The sequence below is a fragment of the Belonocnema kinseyi genome, chromosome 1, assembly GCF_010883055.1.
Source record: "Belonocnema kinseyi isolate 2016_QV_RU_SX_M_011 chromosome 1, B_treatae_v1, whole genome shotgun sequence".
Classification (NCBI taxonomy): domain Eukaryota; kingdom Metazoa; phylum Arthropoda; class Insecta; order Hymenoptera; family Cynipidae; genus Belonocnema; species Belonocnema kinseyi.
In genome coordinates, this window is record NC_046657.1 from 30,195,216 (window position 1) to 30,210,759 (window position 15,544).

The following is a 15,544-nucleotide window of genomic DNA, read 5'->3' on the forward strand; positions in this document are numbered from 1 at the left end:
TTTTTTTTATTCGCTATGCTTAAAGTAACAGAAAAAAGTAAAACTAAGCTATTTACAGTGTTAAAAAGTAGTTTACAAAAGGCCTTCGTCAATACATCATGCCTGGATGAGCCCTCTGGAAAAAGACGTTTGGATTCGCTGAGAGAGTCGTGTACAAATTTCCAACATCCTCGGGTCTCAAATAAACCCCGTGAGGCACGACAAAAGGTTCCATTCCTCCGTGAACGTCTAAAATTTAACAGATTTTTTTTCAACATTTAAAACGGAAGAATTGAAAAAAAAAATTTAATTTAAGGCTGAAATTCTAATTTTGATAGCCGGATTCAGGGCCGTTCAAAAACTAATAATTTAGTCGTTTTTCATGAAAATAGGGGAATAAATTCTTTTAAATAATATTAATTTATAACAACTTTTCTACCAAAAAGTATGAATTTTCAATCCAAAAAGACGAATTTTTCAGTAAAGCGGTTACATTTTTAAACAAAGAGAAGATCTTTCAACAAAATTGTTAAATTTGTATTAAAATAATTAAATTTTTAATAAAATAGTTGGACTTAAAAATTAAAAAATTAATTAAAATTAAAACCTTAAAAAATTCAGCATAGAAGTTCATTTTATAACCAGTTAAATTTTCAATAAAAAATATAAATGTTTAAGAAAGCAGTTGATTTTTCAAGAAAAATAAAAAATTTTCAACAAAGCTATTTAATTTTTCAACAAAAAAAATTTATTTTTTAAGAAAACAATTGAATTTTCAAATAAAATGATGAGTTCAACAAAACGAATGAATTTTTTACGTAAAGAATAGAATTTGTAAAGCAAACAGAAGAATTTTTAACAATGCAGTTAACTTTTCAATAAAAGTATAAATGTTCAATAAAACTGTTTAATTTATAACAAAATAATTAAAATTTTAAGAAAATAGTTGGATTTTCAAATAAAATGATGGGTCTTCAACAAAAAAATGATTTTTTTCCCGAAAATTATAGAATCGTCAATACTAAAAGACGAATTTTTAACTAAATAAATTAATCTTTAATAAAATAGTTAGATTTAAAAATAAAATGATGAATCTTCTAACAAAAACATTAATATTGAACAAAAAAACTTCAATTTTCAATTAACAATAAAAAATAATAATTCTTAAAGAAATAAATATAATAGTTGATATTTGAACCAAAGAAAAATGTTGTCTTTGAGTCAAAAATAATCGAATTTAGCCAAAAAGACGAATTTACAACAAAAAGTTTAATTGTTGAATTTTCAAACCAAAAAGACTAATTTTTAAGAAAGCAGTTGAATTTTTAATATAAAAATATAGTTTTCAATAAAACAGTTTATTCTTCAGAAAAATAATTAAATGCTTTTAAAAAGTTCATTTTCAACAAAATAATTAAATTTCTAACAAAATACTTGAAATTTTAACAAATTAATTTAATTTTCAACCAAATAGTTGATTTTTCAAATACAGTAATGAATCTTCAGGAAAAATAATGAATTTTTTACGACAAAAAATAGAATTTTCTACTCTAAACGATAAATTTTTAACAAAGCAGTTGATTTTCAATGAAAATATGAATTTTTAACAAAAAAGTTAAATTTTGAATTAAAATGCTAAATCTTCAACAAAAAGAATGCATTTTTTTAGGAAAATAATAAAATTTTCAAACCAAAAAAAAACTTTTAACAAAGCAGTTGAATTTTTAACAAAATAATTTAATTTTTGACAAGTTAGTTGAATTTTCAAATAAAATAATTACATTTTCAACAAGAAAGTTGAATTTTCAAATAGGATAATAAATCTTCGACAAAAAAGGCATTTTTTTATCAAAATAATAGAATGGACAACCAAAAAAATGAATTTTTAACAAAACAGTAGAATTTTTTTTAATAACATGATGAACCTTCAACAAAAAGAATGATTTTTTTATAAAAATAATAGAATTTTTAACCAAAAAGAACTAATTTTTAACAAAGCAGTTGAATTTTATGTAAAAAAAATATAAATGTTCAACAAAACAATTTAATTTCAAACAAAATAATTACATTTTTAACAAAATAGTTGAATTTTCAAACCAAAAAAAAACTGTTAACAAAGCAGTTAATTTTTCAATAAAAAATATAAATTAAAAAAAACTGTTTAATTTTCAACGAACTAATGAAAATTTTGACAAGTTAGTTAAATTTTTAAATAAAATAATTAAATTTTCAACAAAAAAGTTGATGAATTTTCAAATAAGTCGATGAATTTTCAAATAAGTTGATGAATTTTCAACAAAAAGAATGCATTTTTTTAGAAAATTATAGAATTTCTGCACCAAAAACTAATTTTTAACAAAGAAGTTGAATTTCGAATAAAAAATATGTATTTTCAACAAAACGGTTTACTTTATAACGTAAATAATTACATATTTAACAAAATAGTTGAATTTTTGACAAATTTCCAAATAAAGTTATGAATTTTCAACTAAAGAATGCATTTTTACGAAAAGCAGGAAATTTTCAACCCAAAATTCCCATTTTTAACCAAGCATTTGAAATTCCAATAAAAAATATAAATGTTCTACGAAACAGTTTAATTTTTAACAAAATAATTAAATTATCAATAAAATAGTCTAATTTACAAATAAAATAATGAATATTTAACACAAAGAATGCATTGTTTACGAAAAGAATAGGATTTTCGAACTAAATAGATTATTCTTTTAAAAAAGTGGTTGAATTTTATATAAAAAATATAAATGTTCAAAAGAGCAGTTTATTTTTCAAAAAAATAATTAAATTTATAAAAAAATAGTTGAATTTTTAAATAAAATGATGAACCTTAAAAAAAAGAAAATTTCAACAACAAAATTAAACTTATGGCTAGGTAATTCCATTTTTTATGAAAATAATATATTAATATATTTATGATAGAAAAATAATATATTTTTGGGTTGTAAATTCAAATTTTTTGTTTAAATTCGTCTTTTATGACTTAAAACCTCAATATTTTGGATTAGATCGTTTTTCTTTATTCATTGAAAAATCTTTTATGGTTGAAAATTCAACTCTTTTGTTAAATATTATTATTTTTTGGCTTCATTTACCAGTTTTTTTTTAATTGAAAATTAAAAACTTTTTTAGTGTAAATATAAACTATTACAATTTTTGTTGAGAATTAGTTTGATTATTAAAGAATCATCAGTTTCGTTGAAAATTAAATTATTTTTTTAAAAATTCCCTTTTTCTTGGCTAAAAGTTATTTATTTTAACTGAAAATGTAAGATTAGAAGTTTAAATAATTAAATCTTAATCAACTGAAACTTAACTTTTTATTATGTGTATGAATTGGGCAACATTCCTACCTGCGAGTTTTTCAAATTACTTAATCCGCATTAAAGTGCTTCAAACGAGTAAATTTAAAAAAAATTGTAATAGTTTCTATTTGCAAAAAAAAATTGTTCAATTTTTAATACAAAACTGTTAAATTAAACGAAAAATACGAATTTTGAACTAGAAAATATGAATTATCAAGAAAAAGTAGAATAGTTTAATCTTAAGTTGGAGAAATAAGTTTTTACCTTAAAAAATTTGTTTTTAACGAAATAGCTAAATTTTTAACCAAACAGATCAATTTTAATCAAACATATTAAATGTTTATAAAAAAAATTCGATGAAAAATTCAATAGTTAAATTTATAGTTAAAAAAATTAACTTTTAGTCGAAGAAAACTAATTTTCAAACAAATATTTTGATTTTTAATAGTTTTCCACCAAAAAGATTAAATTGCTACAAAAAAATGTCAACAAAATAGAGGAATTTTTATCTTATGGAGAAAATTTTTAAGAAAATTGGAAAAGTTTAATTTGAAGTTAGAGAAGTAAGTTCTTAAATAAAATAAAATAAATATTGACTCAAATTTTCAAAGAAATATTAAAATTTTTAACCAAATAAATGAATTTTCTACAAAAAATGTAGTAAAATTTTTAGTTGCAAAAATTAGTTTCCAGTAAAAGAACTAACGTTCAACCAAATGAAAATTAATTTTCAATCAGAAAAATAAATAATTATCTACAAAAAAAAATAATTATGAATAAAATAAATGAATTTTAAACCAAACATTTCAGTTTTTAATAAAATTTCTAACATTGTAGTTAAATTATCAACCAAAAAGATGAATTAGTCACGAATTAGCCAGGAACATTTCCAATTGAAAAATTAATTTTCAATAATAAACGCATTTCCAAGTCAAAGGAATGAATTTTAAACCGGAAAGATTAAATTCCTAACAAAATAGTAATAATACAATAGTTACATTTTCAATTTAAAAAATCTAAATGTTAAAAGAATAGTTTAATTTTGGAGAAAAAAATTTTGAACTTTTTTTACAGAACAGTCATTTTTGGATAAATTAACTATTTTGTTGAAAATTCAACTATTAACTTTTCGGTTGAAAATTCATCTTTTTGGTAAAATTCAACTGTATTTTATATAAAATTAAAATCTATCTTTTGTTCAGATGCCAACTATTTTTTTTTTAGGATTAATCTTTTTTTATTGTCAATTCAAATGCAAAAATGATTTTTCGATTTTCGTGACATGCCTATTTTTTAGAGAAAGATAGCCATATAAAGAAGATTTTCTTTAATAAAAAAAATCTACAATTTATAAAATATATGATGACCTTGAGTAGAGAAAGTATGATTCATAAATTAATCATATTAACTACACAATGCATAGAAAACTGAATAAAATGAATGTTACGGTAAGCTTTAAAGTGAATCTTGATTTGAAAAGTCATCGTGCGTGGCACGAGTTGAATAATTTCAAGTTCGTTTCATCACAGAAACTCCTGGTGACCGCATGGAATTTCCGGTTGTCATAAAGACACGAGAAATATAATTAAATTCGAGAAAATTGGTAAATCTTTACAAAATTATGATTTTGAAGGAAATTTTTTTTTTAATTTTAACTAACCATCAGAGTAGATAGGACTGCTTCCGTGCCGACATGCATTACAACGAGGAATTCCAGAAGAAACTAGTGCCACGCGATCTGCAAAAGAGGAAATTTATTTATTATTCACTTAGTATCATAAATATTTATTATAAATTATAGCGTCTACAATTTTATTTTTTGAAAAAATTAGTAATTTTTTAATTTGTTACAGATAGTATTTTAATTATTGTTCTTATCAAGCTGAAAAATAAAAACAATTACTTTTACATTTCTGAAAAAGAATATTTTGGAAAAAGTAGAAAAGTGCTGAATGTATCCAACTTAATGATCCAATAAAGAGCAGGTGAAAAAAATTTTCGTCTAGTCACCTAATTATTTACAAACAAGCGGAAAATTATCAATAAAATTGAAAAGACTTATAAAATGTGAATTTGAAATACAAAAAAAGGTTTGAAAACAATATATATATATATATATATTAAATCTAAAAAAAAATCCCGATGAGAGTCGACCTTGCGTGCAATGCAAGAGAAAATCCTGAAGTTACCACTCAAGAGAATTTGCATATATAATTATAATGTTTATAAAAGCCTGTTTCTTAAATTTTGTAATTACTTGTAAAATTCGGTTAAAGCGCCAGAATAATGGCCAAAATAGAGGTGTATTATTATTAATAACAGTTTATTATCTATTACGACTTTTTAATAGTTTTATTGGACATTAATAAAACGTTAATAATTTTCAGTTATTTCTTTATTTTATCCTACGCAGTTTGAATTACAAAATTTAAGTGAAATCATCATTTAATAAGAATATTTTTTAACTTTTTTATACTTGTGACAGACCTTTTGAAATTTAAGTTCCAAGAATAGACAACTATAATTTGGTGATTGTGAATTCTATTTTGCTAAAGCTCCTTAGGCTTTAACGAAGACTCCCTCATCACGTATCTCATGCTTCGCTCTAGATTAAAATTGGTCTAAAACGCCAATTTGTCTACATTATGTTCAACTCTATCATATTAAATACTAAAAACAAATTTTATTTTTCATTTTCATGTTTTTATTATAAAAAAATGCATTCTGTCAAAAAAAAAAAAATGTCGAAAGCAAATTTTTAGACCTAGTTTAGGGGGACAATTTTGATATTAAACATTTTCTTGCATGTTGTGTATTTTTTATTAGTTTAACTTGTTTGTTTTCAATACTACTTTTTAACATTTAAAAAAATACACATCCTATCTACAAAATAATTGATCACAAATGTGTACATATTTTTTGGCGAACAACTTTTGTTCATGCATTTTTGTCAGTTTTTCCAAAAATTAATTTTCTTGTTTTTAATGTCATCTCTTACGATTAAAACAAATATTATGCTTCCGACTGAAATATAATTAATTAAACTTTTTTGTAGATCTTTTTTAGGTAAACCATATTATTATGGTGAAATTTTCAAAGAATTGGAAAAATTTCACATAAAGTTAGGAAATATTTTCTACGAGAAAGATATTCTTATTCAAATAGAGGTTTCGCAGTTTTTTGTTTTTTTACCTTTTTCCGTAAATCAAATTCATAAAATAACATTATAATTAATTTTTTTTAAATTATTAAATTCAATTTAAGAAAATAAGATTAAAGAAATTTTTTTTCTGAAAGAAACGTTTTTTTTCTGTTAAATAAAAAGATTATTTAATTTTAATGCATTAATAACAATTGAATAATTATCAATCTGGAAAAAATTCTGTTGGCTTAAGAGATATTAGCAAGTTTTGAAAAGACCCAAACAAATTTTAAAACTTGTAAATATTTCAAAAATGAAAAACTAAATGTAGATATTTGAAGATTTCGGAATCCAATTTTTAAGTTTTTTGAGAATCTTTTAAGGTTTATGAAAATAAATTTTTTTTCTCAAGATTACTGGGAAAATTTGACATGCTTTTTTATGTGAATAAATTAATTTTATGAGAATATTCAAAATTATCTAAAGAAATTTTGATTAATAAAATAATCAATAACAATTGAACAATTTAATAATTTAGAAAAAATTCGTTGAAGTTTAAGATATCTCTAGAAGTATTGAAAAGATACCAAAATAATTTTAAACTAGAAAAGATTTCAAACAAAATTTAGATTTTTGAAGACTTCGAAAAAAAAATTTAGAAGCTTTTTAAGCTTTTTGAAAGATTTCAAAAGAACAAAAAAAGTTTATCGAAATTCCTAGAGAAACTATCAATGATTTTTTTAAAGAAATTAATCTTAAAACAATATTGAAAAAGATTGATGAAATTTCCAAAAAAGAATTCAGAAGATTTTAATGTAAATTTTTTTATTTTGCAGTATTTTCAAAAAATTGTAGGAAACATCTGAGTACCAATAATAAAAAAATTTTTATTGGATTCCTGCAAAATTATTAAATTAATTATTTTTTAAACAAAAATCATATGTAATTGAATTATATGCACAATAATTTGTTTAAACAATTTATTGCAATCTAATTATCAGTATTAAATAGTATTATATGCATTAGAAATAAACTGGATAAAAAAAATCATCAGAACTCGATTCATCTAATTATTCAGATAACTTTTTTTATTTAAAAGAAAGAATGGATTTATTTTTGTGTGGATTCGAACGAATTTCCGGGAGACATGCCTGAAAATTCAGAAAAAAATGTGGATCACTCTGCTGTACAGTTCAAAGATTAAAATATAGATCAATGCTATCTTTTTCAATGCTACAAATTCAAGAATAAATAAAAAAATTTTTTTAAATTATATCATTTTAAGCAAGAAGAATTAATTTTTACATTAACACTTGTTTTGAGATCTTTTAAAAATTATCTCAAAAAGTTGTTTAAAAAATAAATAAATGAATAATTTTGCCTGAATCTAATGAACATTTTGTTATTATTGGTACTCTAATATTTCCTACAATTAATTTAATTTAATTAAAAAACGGATTAATATTTGTGTGTACTCAAACAAATTTTTAGGCGATATAAATAAAAATCCGAAAAATTGTCTAATGCATTTTTAAACTTTTTTTTAATTTCGGAAATATCGTGAGTTGAGTTTATAATCGTACAGATTTTCCGACTCCCGAAAAGCGGTGTAAATAATGCTTTACTCCAAAACTGTTAATAGGGTATTATTTTCAATTGGACCAAAGAACACGCGTTAAATTAGGAAACGTTAAACATAATTTTCAATTCAGTAAAATAGTTGTAAAAATGGGGAATTTTGAAAAGTGCGTTGGATATTGGGAAGGATCGATACAAAAGTTTATCAAAAAATTAGAAGTTTGATATTACTCAAAACTTTATGTTTGAATTTTATAGGTGGGCCGCACACTGCGGTACTGCAATGCAGAGGCAACCCGTGGCAGAGCCGGAGCAAGCCCCAGAACACTCCGCCGATTTCCAAAAATCAGTTCGATATTCTGGCATTCCGATGGAATGCGTATCAGATATCAAGCTGATAAGAACAGATACTACACTTTGATCTTAGCCATAGGGCCGAGAAGCGATACTGTATGCTGTTTCTGCCTCGGTTATATGCACGCTACTAGAAATTTTGATTGCGAGAGAGATCCCGAGAGAACGCGCTGCGACCCAAGCGGTCCGCGGCCGAAGCTCCAACTCCCACTCTCCGAGTCTCGACGCGACAGACTGTCGGCTCGAGCGTCGCACGCACCCGTAGTACCCTGCGCGCGGAATTCAAAACATTTCTTTTCACAAAAATTTAAAATATCAAAAATGGTGAAATGGGGCTTGAAAATTGAGTTGGAAAAGGAACCAAGAGACCAAAATTAAGTTGGAAAAGAGATTAAACGGGTCTCAAATTAATTGGAAACGGGAAAATAGTGAGATGAGGGTAAAAACATGAATTGGAAAAGGAACGTTTAGAAAAAAGTTTTTAATCAATTAAAAGGTCATAAATTGATTCGAACACAACAATAAAAACATAAAAATTTGAAAATGGGACAGAAGGTCCGAAATTGATTTGGAAAAGGGATAAAACGGGTCTCAAATTAGATGGAAACAAGAAAATAGTGGGCTTAAGTTTGAAAATATAGTTATAAAGGGGACCTAAAGGTCATAAATAAATTCTAGACGGACCAAAAAAGTTGTATAAAGTTTCGAAGGGATAAAGTGAGTCGAAAATTATTCGCAAAAGAGAAAATAGTGAGATTATGGTTAAAAATGGAGTTGGAACAGTGACAAAAAGGTCATAAATTGATTTTGACAAGTCAAAAAAGTTACAAAAAGTTGAAGAAGGGACAAAAGGTCAAAAAGTTACGGAGACAGGACAAAAGCTTTATAAAATGGTTCAAGAGCTGAAAAAATATTTCTTAAGATTCTTGGGAAAATTTCAAATAAATTTTGTTTTTTAATTCATTTGAGCAGAACATTAAAAAACATATAAGGTTTCCGAAAAAGAATCTGAAATATTTCATGACGATTTTTATCATTTTTAAGGATTTAAAAAAATTGTTATGAAAACCCCGAATTATTTTGAAAGTTAATTAGAACGTTTAGAAGGTTTAAAATGATGAAAAAATAATTTAAAATTTGAAAAGATTTAAACATTTTCTCAATGAAATTTAGATTTTCGAATGTTTTGAACCAAAACTTTTTAAGGCTTCCGATATGTGTACAGAAAATAAATAAATTTTCAAAAAGAATCCATGGAAAAATTTCAACACTTTTCAAAACATTTGCAAACATGTCGAACAGTTAGCACAAAGATTTTAAGGAAATTCTAAAAAATTAAAAAAAAAACTAAATATTTTGAAATTTTTCAAGAGAATACACGATTTTTCTCACGATTTCTGCAGAATTTCTAATAATTCTTTATTTGAAACAATTAATTTTTAAAGAAAATTTAAAAGTTTTAAAAACAATATTTTTAACATATTTCTAAAACTGTCGAAAAAAATCTGAAAGAATATAAGCCTTTTTTTTAATTTTTAAGGATTTTTCACAAGGTTAGGAAGAATATGAGCCAGTTTAAAACATATGTTTTTTTTTGTAAAAATCGATTTTTGAACTTTTCGAAATAGAAGCTTTTTGAGGATTTTGCAAGGTCTCAACAGAAGAAGACATTTTTTTAAGATTCCTGGGAAAATTGCAAAGGTTTTTTTATTTTGACAAATTAATTTTAGCTGAATATTTTAAAGATTTCTTAAGTTGTTGAAAAAGAATCTGGAAGAATTTAAGGCAACCTTTTTAATTTCAAAACATTTAAAAAGTCTAACAAAACAGATCAATTTTCAACCCTAAAATACGGATTTTCAACAACAAAAATCATTTAAACAGGCAGTTTTATTGACAACCAAATAATTGAACTTTCAAGATAAAAAGACGAATTTTTAACAAAAAAGTTGGAAAAGGATAAAAAAAACATTTATTCTAATCAAAATCTAAAAAGCCAAAAAAAGTCAGTTAAGTGGCCTAAAAAGAGTTGCAAACACGAAGAAAAGACATAAATAAGTTGAAAAAGGGACAGCAAGGTTGGAAATAAATTGGGATGGGTGAAAACCATTAAATGTGACAAAAATTTAAAATGATCAAAAACATGAGATTTGGGTTGGAAATAGAAATGGAAAATGGAACAAAAAGGTCATAAATGAGTTGGAAAAGAGACAAAATGGTCAGAAAAGAGTTGTAAGATAATAGAAATGGTCATAAATGAGTTGGAAACGGGATAAAAGGGCCAGAAATGAGTTGGAAAGGGACAGAAAACTCAGAAATAATTTGGAAAAGGGAAATGGGCTGAGTCAGAAATAAGTTGGAAAGGGATAAAGAAACATTTGTTCCAATCAAAATCTAAAAAGCAAAAAAAAACAGTGAGATAAGTGTTGTAAATAGAGTTCGAAAACATTCAAAAAGGTCAAAAATGATTTCAAAATAAGATGAAAGAAGTCATAAATGAGTTGGGAAAGGGATATAGAGGTCAAAAAAATTTAATCTAACAAAAATTCAAAATGCCGAAAAACGTGAGTTTGAAATGGGTCGAAAAGGTCATAAATAATTTGGAAAGGGGGTCTTAAAGATCAGAAATTAGTTGGAACAACAAAAAGGAGGTCAAAATTGAATTTAAGAGACCTAAAAGGCCATGAATGAGTTGGAAAAAGGGATAAAAGTTCTAAAATGAATTGGAAAGGGACAAAAAACATTTATTTTTACCAAAATTAAAAATATACTAAATAGTTTGATGAGGGTGGAAAATTGAGTTGAACAAAGAACAAAAGAGCCAGAAATGAGTCGGAAAAGAGACAAAATGGTCATAAATGAGTTGAATGACGGGAAAAGGGCCATAAATGAGTAGGAAAAGGGACAAAAGGGTCAGGAATCAGTTGGGAAGGGGGTCTAAAAGATCAGAAATGAGATGGAACACAAAAAGGGAGGTCAAGATTGCATTTTCAGAGGGACGTAAAGGTCTTACATAAGTTTGAAAATGAGATAAAAGTTAAAAAATGAACTGGAAAGTTTGATGAGGGTTGAAAATTGAGTTGCAAAAGGAACAAACCGGTCAGAAATGAGTCGCAAAAGGAAGGAATGGGTCAGAAATGAGCTGGAAAAGAGACAAAATGGTCATTACTAAGATAGAAAAGGGACAAAAAGGTCAGAAAAAATGAGTTTGCAAAGCGACAAAAAGGTCAGAAATGGGTTAGAAAAGGAATAAAGGGGTCATAAATTAGTTGGAAAGGGGGTTCAAAAAGTCATAAATCAATTGGAAAAGAGACAAAACGCATTTAATGTACCAAACATTGAAAATGTAGAACTAATTGAGATGAGTGTTGAAAATAGGGTTGGGAAAGGGTCGAAAAAAAGTCAGAAATTAAAAATTGATATTTTTTTCTATTTGTAGGTCGAAATCGTTTATAAAATTGATATCTAGTAGAAAGAAAAGGACTTACCAGTGCTATGGTAATCAACTTTTCTTTTCAATGACGTATCAGCGGGTTTGAAATGGAAAAATGAGGGAGAATATCCACTTCCGGGAAGTGAACTACAACTGAGTTGTTCTTCTCTTTCTCGCATAGCAGCGACAGTAGCAGCCACTGAATTTTCCCGCCCTAGGGCCGCTAATTGTCGACCTTTCGGCAAAAACATTGTCAAAAAGACGAGAATGGAAGTCGATAAAAGCCCGTAAGCCACCCAGGCTTCCTGATCGTCTTCAGGTGCTGTCAGGGCACCAATTGTTGCGGAAATCCAGACCGGAACCGAGAGGCCGACCGCGAGGCCGATAAAAGCCGCTTCTCGGTGATTATCTCGAACTCCACGAGCCCGGATTGCGAGGCACGTTACAGCGACGAGCAGCGTGCTTGGATAACTGAACAATTGAAGAAAAAAATATTTTACTTCAGTGTTTTGACGAAAATTAATATGATCTTTTTCATTACAACTTTAGTCAGTTTTAAAAAGTAAAAAATTATTTTCTCATAAAATCATTGTTAAAATAAGAGGACAAAAGTTAATAGATAATTTTTCAAGAAAAAAATTAATTTTTAAATTGTTGAATCGAGGAACCTCGGAGTATTCTGGACATTTTGCTGTATGTGATCCTGCACACAAACCTGCGTGCGTAATGATGATGGTTCTCTTTGATTAAAAATTATAGTTGCTTCTTAAAATTGAAAATTAAATTTTTCAACCGAATAATTTAATAATCCCTTTTTTGTTGAATATTGATCTTTTTTGATAGAAATTTAATCTTCTTGGTTGAAAATTCATCTGTTTGGTTAAAAATCTAACTATTTCATTAAAAATTGGTCTTTTTGGGGGAAAAAAGAAGATTTTTTGGGTTAAATACTGAACTATTTTGTCGAAAATTCATTGTTCATTTTTTGAAAATAAATTCTTCATTTGTTGAAAATGAATTTTTGATTTCCGGAAAATCAATTTTTCAACTAAAAATGTAACTAATCCCTTTTTTGTTAAAATGTTATATTGTCGGTAGAAATATAATCTTCTTGACTGAAAATCCATCTGCTTGGTTGAAAAGCTAACTATTTGGTTAAAAATTCTTTTTTTTTTTAATTTGTCTTTTTTGTTAAAAAAATTTATCTTTTGGTTTAAAAATTTAACTATTTAGCTCAAAATTGGTTTTTTATTTGTTGAAAATGATTTTTTATTTTTTTATTTTATCTAATCCCTTTTTTATTGAAAGTTGGTCTTTTTAAAGGAAATTTAATCTTATTAGTAAAAAATGCATCTGATTGATTGAAAATCTAACTATTTTATTGAAAATTTGTTTTAAAATTTTTTAAATTTGTCCGGAACATTTGTTTTCTTTGGTAACAACAATTATTCTTTGGGTTGAAAATGTAACTATTTTGATAAAATTGAACTATTTTCTTGAAAATTCATTCTTCATTAGTTTAAAATGAATTTTTTCAATTAAATATTAAGCTAATCCTTTTGTTGTTGAAAACGAAGTTTTTTAGTTAAAAACTAAGCTAATCCCTTTTTTGTAGAAAATATATCTTTTTTGATAGAAATTTAATCTTTTTGGTTGAAAATTCGTCTGTTTTGTTGAAAATCTATTTTGTTACACATTTGTCTTTTTTTATAAAAAAATCATCTTTGGGTCGAAATTTGAACTGTTTGGTCGAAAATTCGTTTCGTATTTGTTAAAAATTAATTTTTTTAACCATAAAGTTAACGAACCCCTTTTTTGACCAAAATTTTTTTTTATATATAGAAATTTAATCTTCTTGGTTGAAAATTCAATTGTTCCATTAAAAATTGATTTGTTTGGTTTAAAATCTATTTTGTTAAACATTTGTTGTTTCTTTTTGAAAAAAATGATCTTTTTGGTTAAATTTTAAACTATTTTCTTAATTCGTTTTTTATTTGTTGATAAAATTTGTTGTTGAAGATTCATTATTTAATTTAAAAATTCGTTTCTCTTACAGATAATTTACCTATTGTATGTTTGTAGACATTTTTTTATAGAATAATCTTCTATGTGGACAATTCATCTATTTTGATGAAAATTTTTATTTCTAATTTATTTTTCTAATTTAAAATTTTACTATTCTATATTAGGTTAAAGATTTGTCGTTCTTAGTTGAAAATTAAACTATTTGTGTAGTTATTTTTTTTCGAAGATTCATCATTTTATTAAAAAATTCAGCTGATTTACTCAAAACTTAACTACAAAAAATGTTAACTTAACTACAAAAATGTTATGTGGAAATATTGTCTTTTTTTATATAAATTTAATCTTCTTGATTGAATTTTTTTCAAATTTTTTTTTTCTAAATTAAAATTCAAATCATCTTTCTTAGGCTGAAAATTAAACTATCTGTTTACATTTTTTTTTAAAATATTTCTCAATTGATTTAAAAATTAATTTCTTTTTCTGAAAATTTAACTATTTCATTTTTGGATAGAAATATATTTAGTTCAAAATTGGTCTTTTATTTTTGAAAATCTATATATTTTGTTGGAAATTAAACTATTTGATCAAAAATTAATTTTTTGTTGAAGATTCATTATTTTATTTAAAAATTCGTTTCTTTTACTGAAAATTTACCTATTGTATTTTTGTCTAAAATTATTAGAAAAATAAAAACTTTCATTCAAATAAATGAATTTTCCACCTAGAATATATATTAGGTGGAATATTCATGGAATATTCATATTCTAGGTGGAAAATTCATTTATTTGAATGAAAGTTCTTATTTTTCTAATTGAAAATTCAACTATTCTATTTTTGGTTAAAAATTTGGCATTTTTAGTTAAAAATTAAACTATTTGGTAAAAGTTAATTTTTTTTAAGATTCCTGATTTTATTTTAAAAAATCAGTTGATTTACTCAAAAATTAATTATTCCATTTATGTGAAAGTCTTGTCTTTTTTGATAGAAATTTAATCCTCTTGGTTAAAAATTCTTTTTTATCAGATAATTAATTTTTTCAAAGTATGTTATTTTATTTCAAAACTAATTTAATATTCTGAAAATTTAACTATGACATTTTTGCTTGAAAATTCATATATTTAGTTTCCAATTGTTCATTTTTGTCTAAAAATCCATATGTTGTGTTGAAAATTAAACGGTTTGGTTAATTTTTTTTCAAGACTTACCATTTTATTTAAAAGTTCATTTCTTTTACTGAAAATTTAACTATTCTTTTTTTTTCTTAACGATTTGCCCTCTTTAGTCAAAAATTTATGTATTTTGTTTGTTTAAGTTTCATAATTTTATTTAAAAAGTAATTTAATAATTTTTTTGTTTATTTTACTGAAAATGTAACTATTCCATTTTTGAGAAAAGTTGATCTTTTTTATGTAAACTTATACTTCTTCGTTGAAAAGTCGGTTTTTTGTGGATAATTTACTTTTCTAACTAAAAATTGAAATCTTTTATTTTTGATAAAAAATTTTTGTATTTTTTTGAAAATTTGTCTTCTGGTAAAAACTAATTCTTTATTTAAAAAATTAAACTATTGGGTTGAAAATGAATTTCTTGTGTTGTAGTTGAAGATCCATCATTTTATTTAACTGAAAATTTAACTATTTCATTTTTGTTTCAAATGGATCTTTTTTTGATAAAAATTTATTCTTCTTGGTTGACAAATCTCCTTTTTGATTA

At 24.7% G+C, this 15,544-nt stretch overlaps 1 protein-coding gene and 1 further gene across 2 annotated transcripts in view; both read right to left on the bottom strand.

Moving 5' to 3' along the window:
- LOC117167810 overlaps positions 1–15,544 on the bottom strand; it is a 43,669-nt gene continuing 28,125 nt past the window's right edge. For both annotated transcript variants that reach the window (XM_033353015.1, XM_033353023.1), the window contains exons 5-7: positions 11,862–12,277; positions 4,960–5,037; positions 1–228 (exon numbers count right to left, since the gene is read on the bottom strand). In XM_033353015.1, the coding sequence (XP_033208906.1) occupies positions 89–228; positions 4,960–5,037; positions 11,862–12,277 (634 nt within the window). In that variant the 3' untranslated portion in view covers positions 1–88. The remainder of the gene's footprint in view (positions 229–4,959; positions 5,038–11,861; positions 12,278–15,544) is intronic.
- LOC117181798 lies at positions 8,273–8,466 on the bottom strand.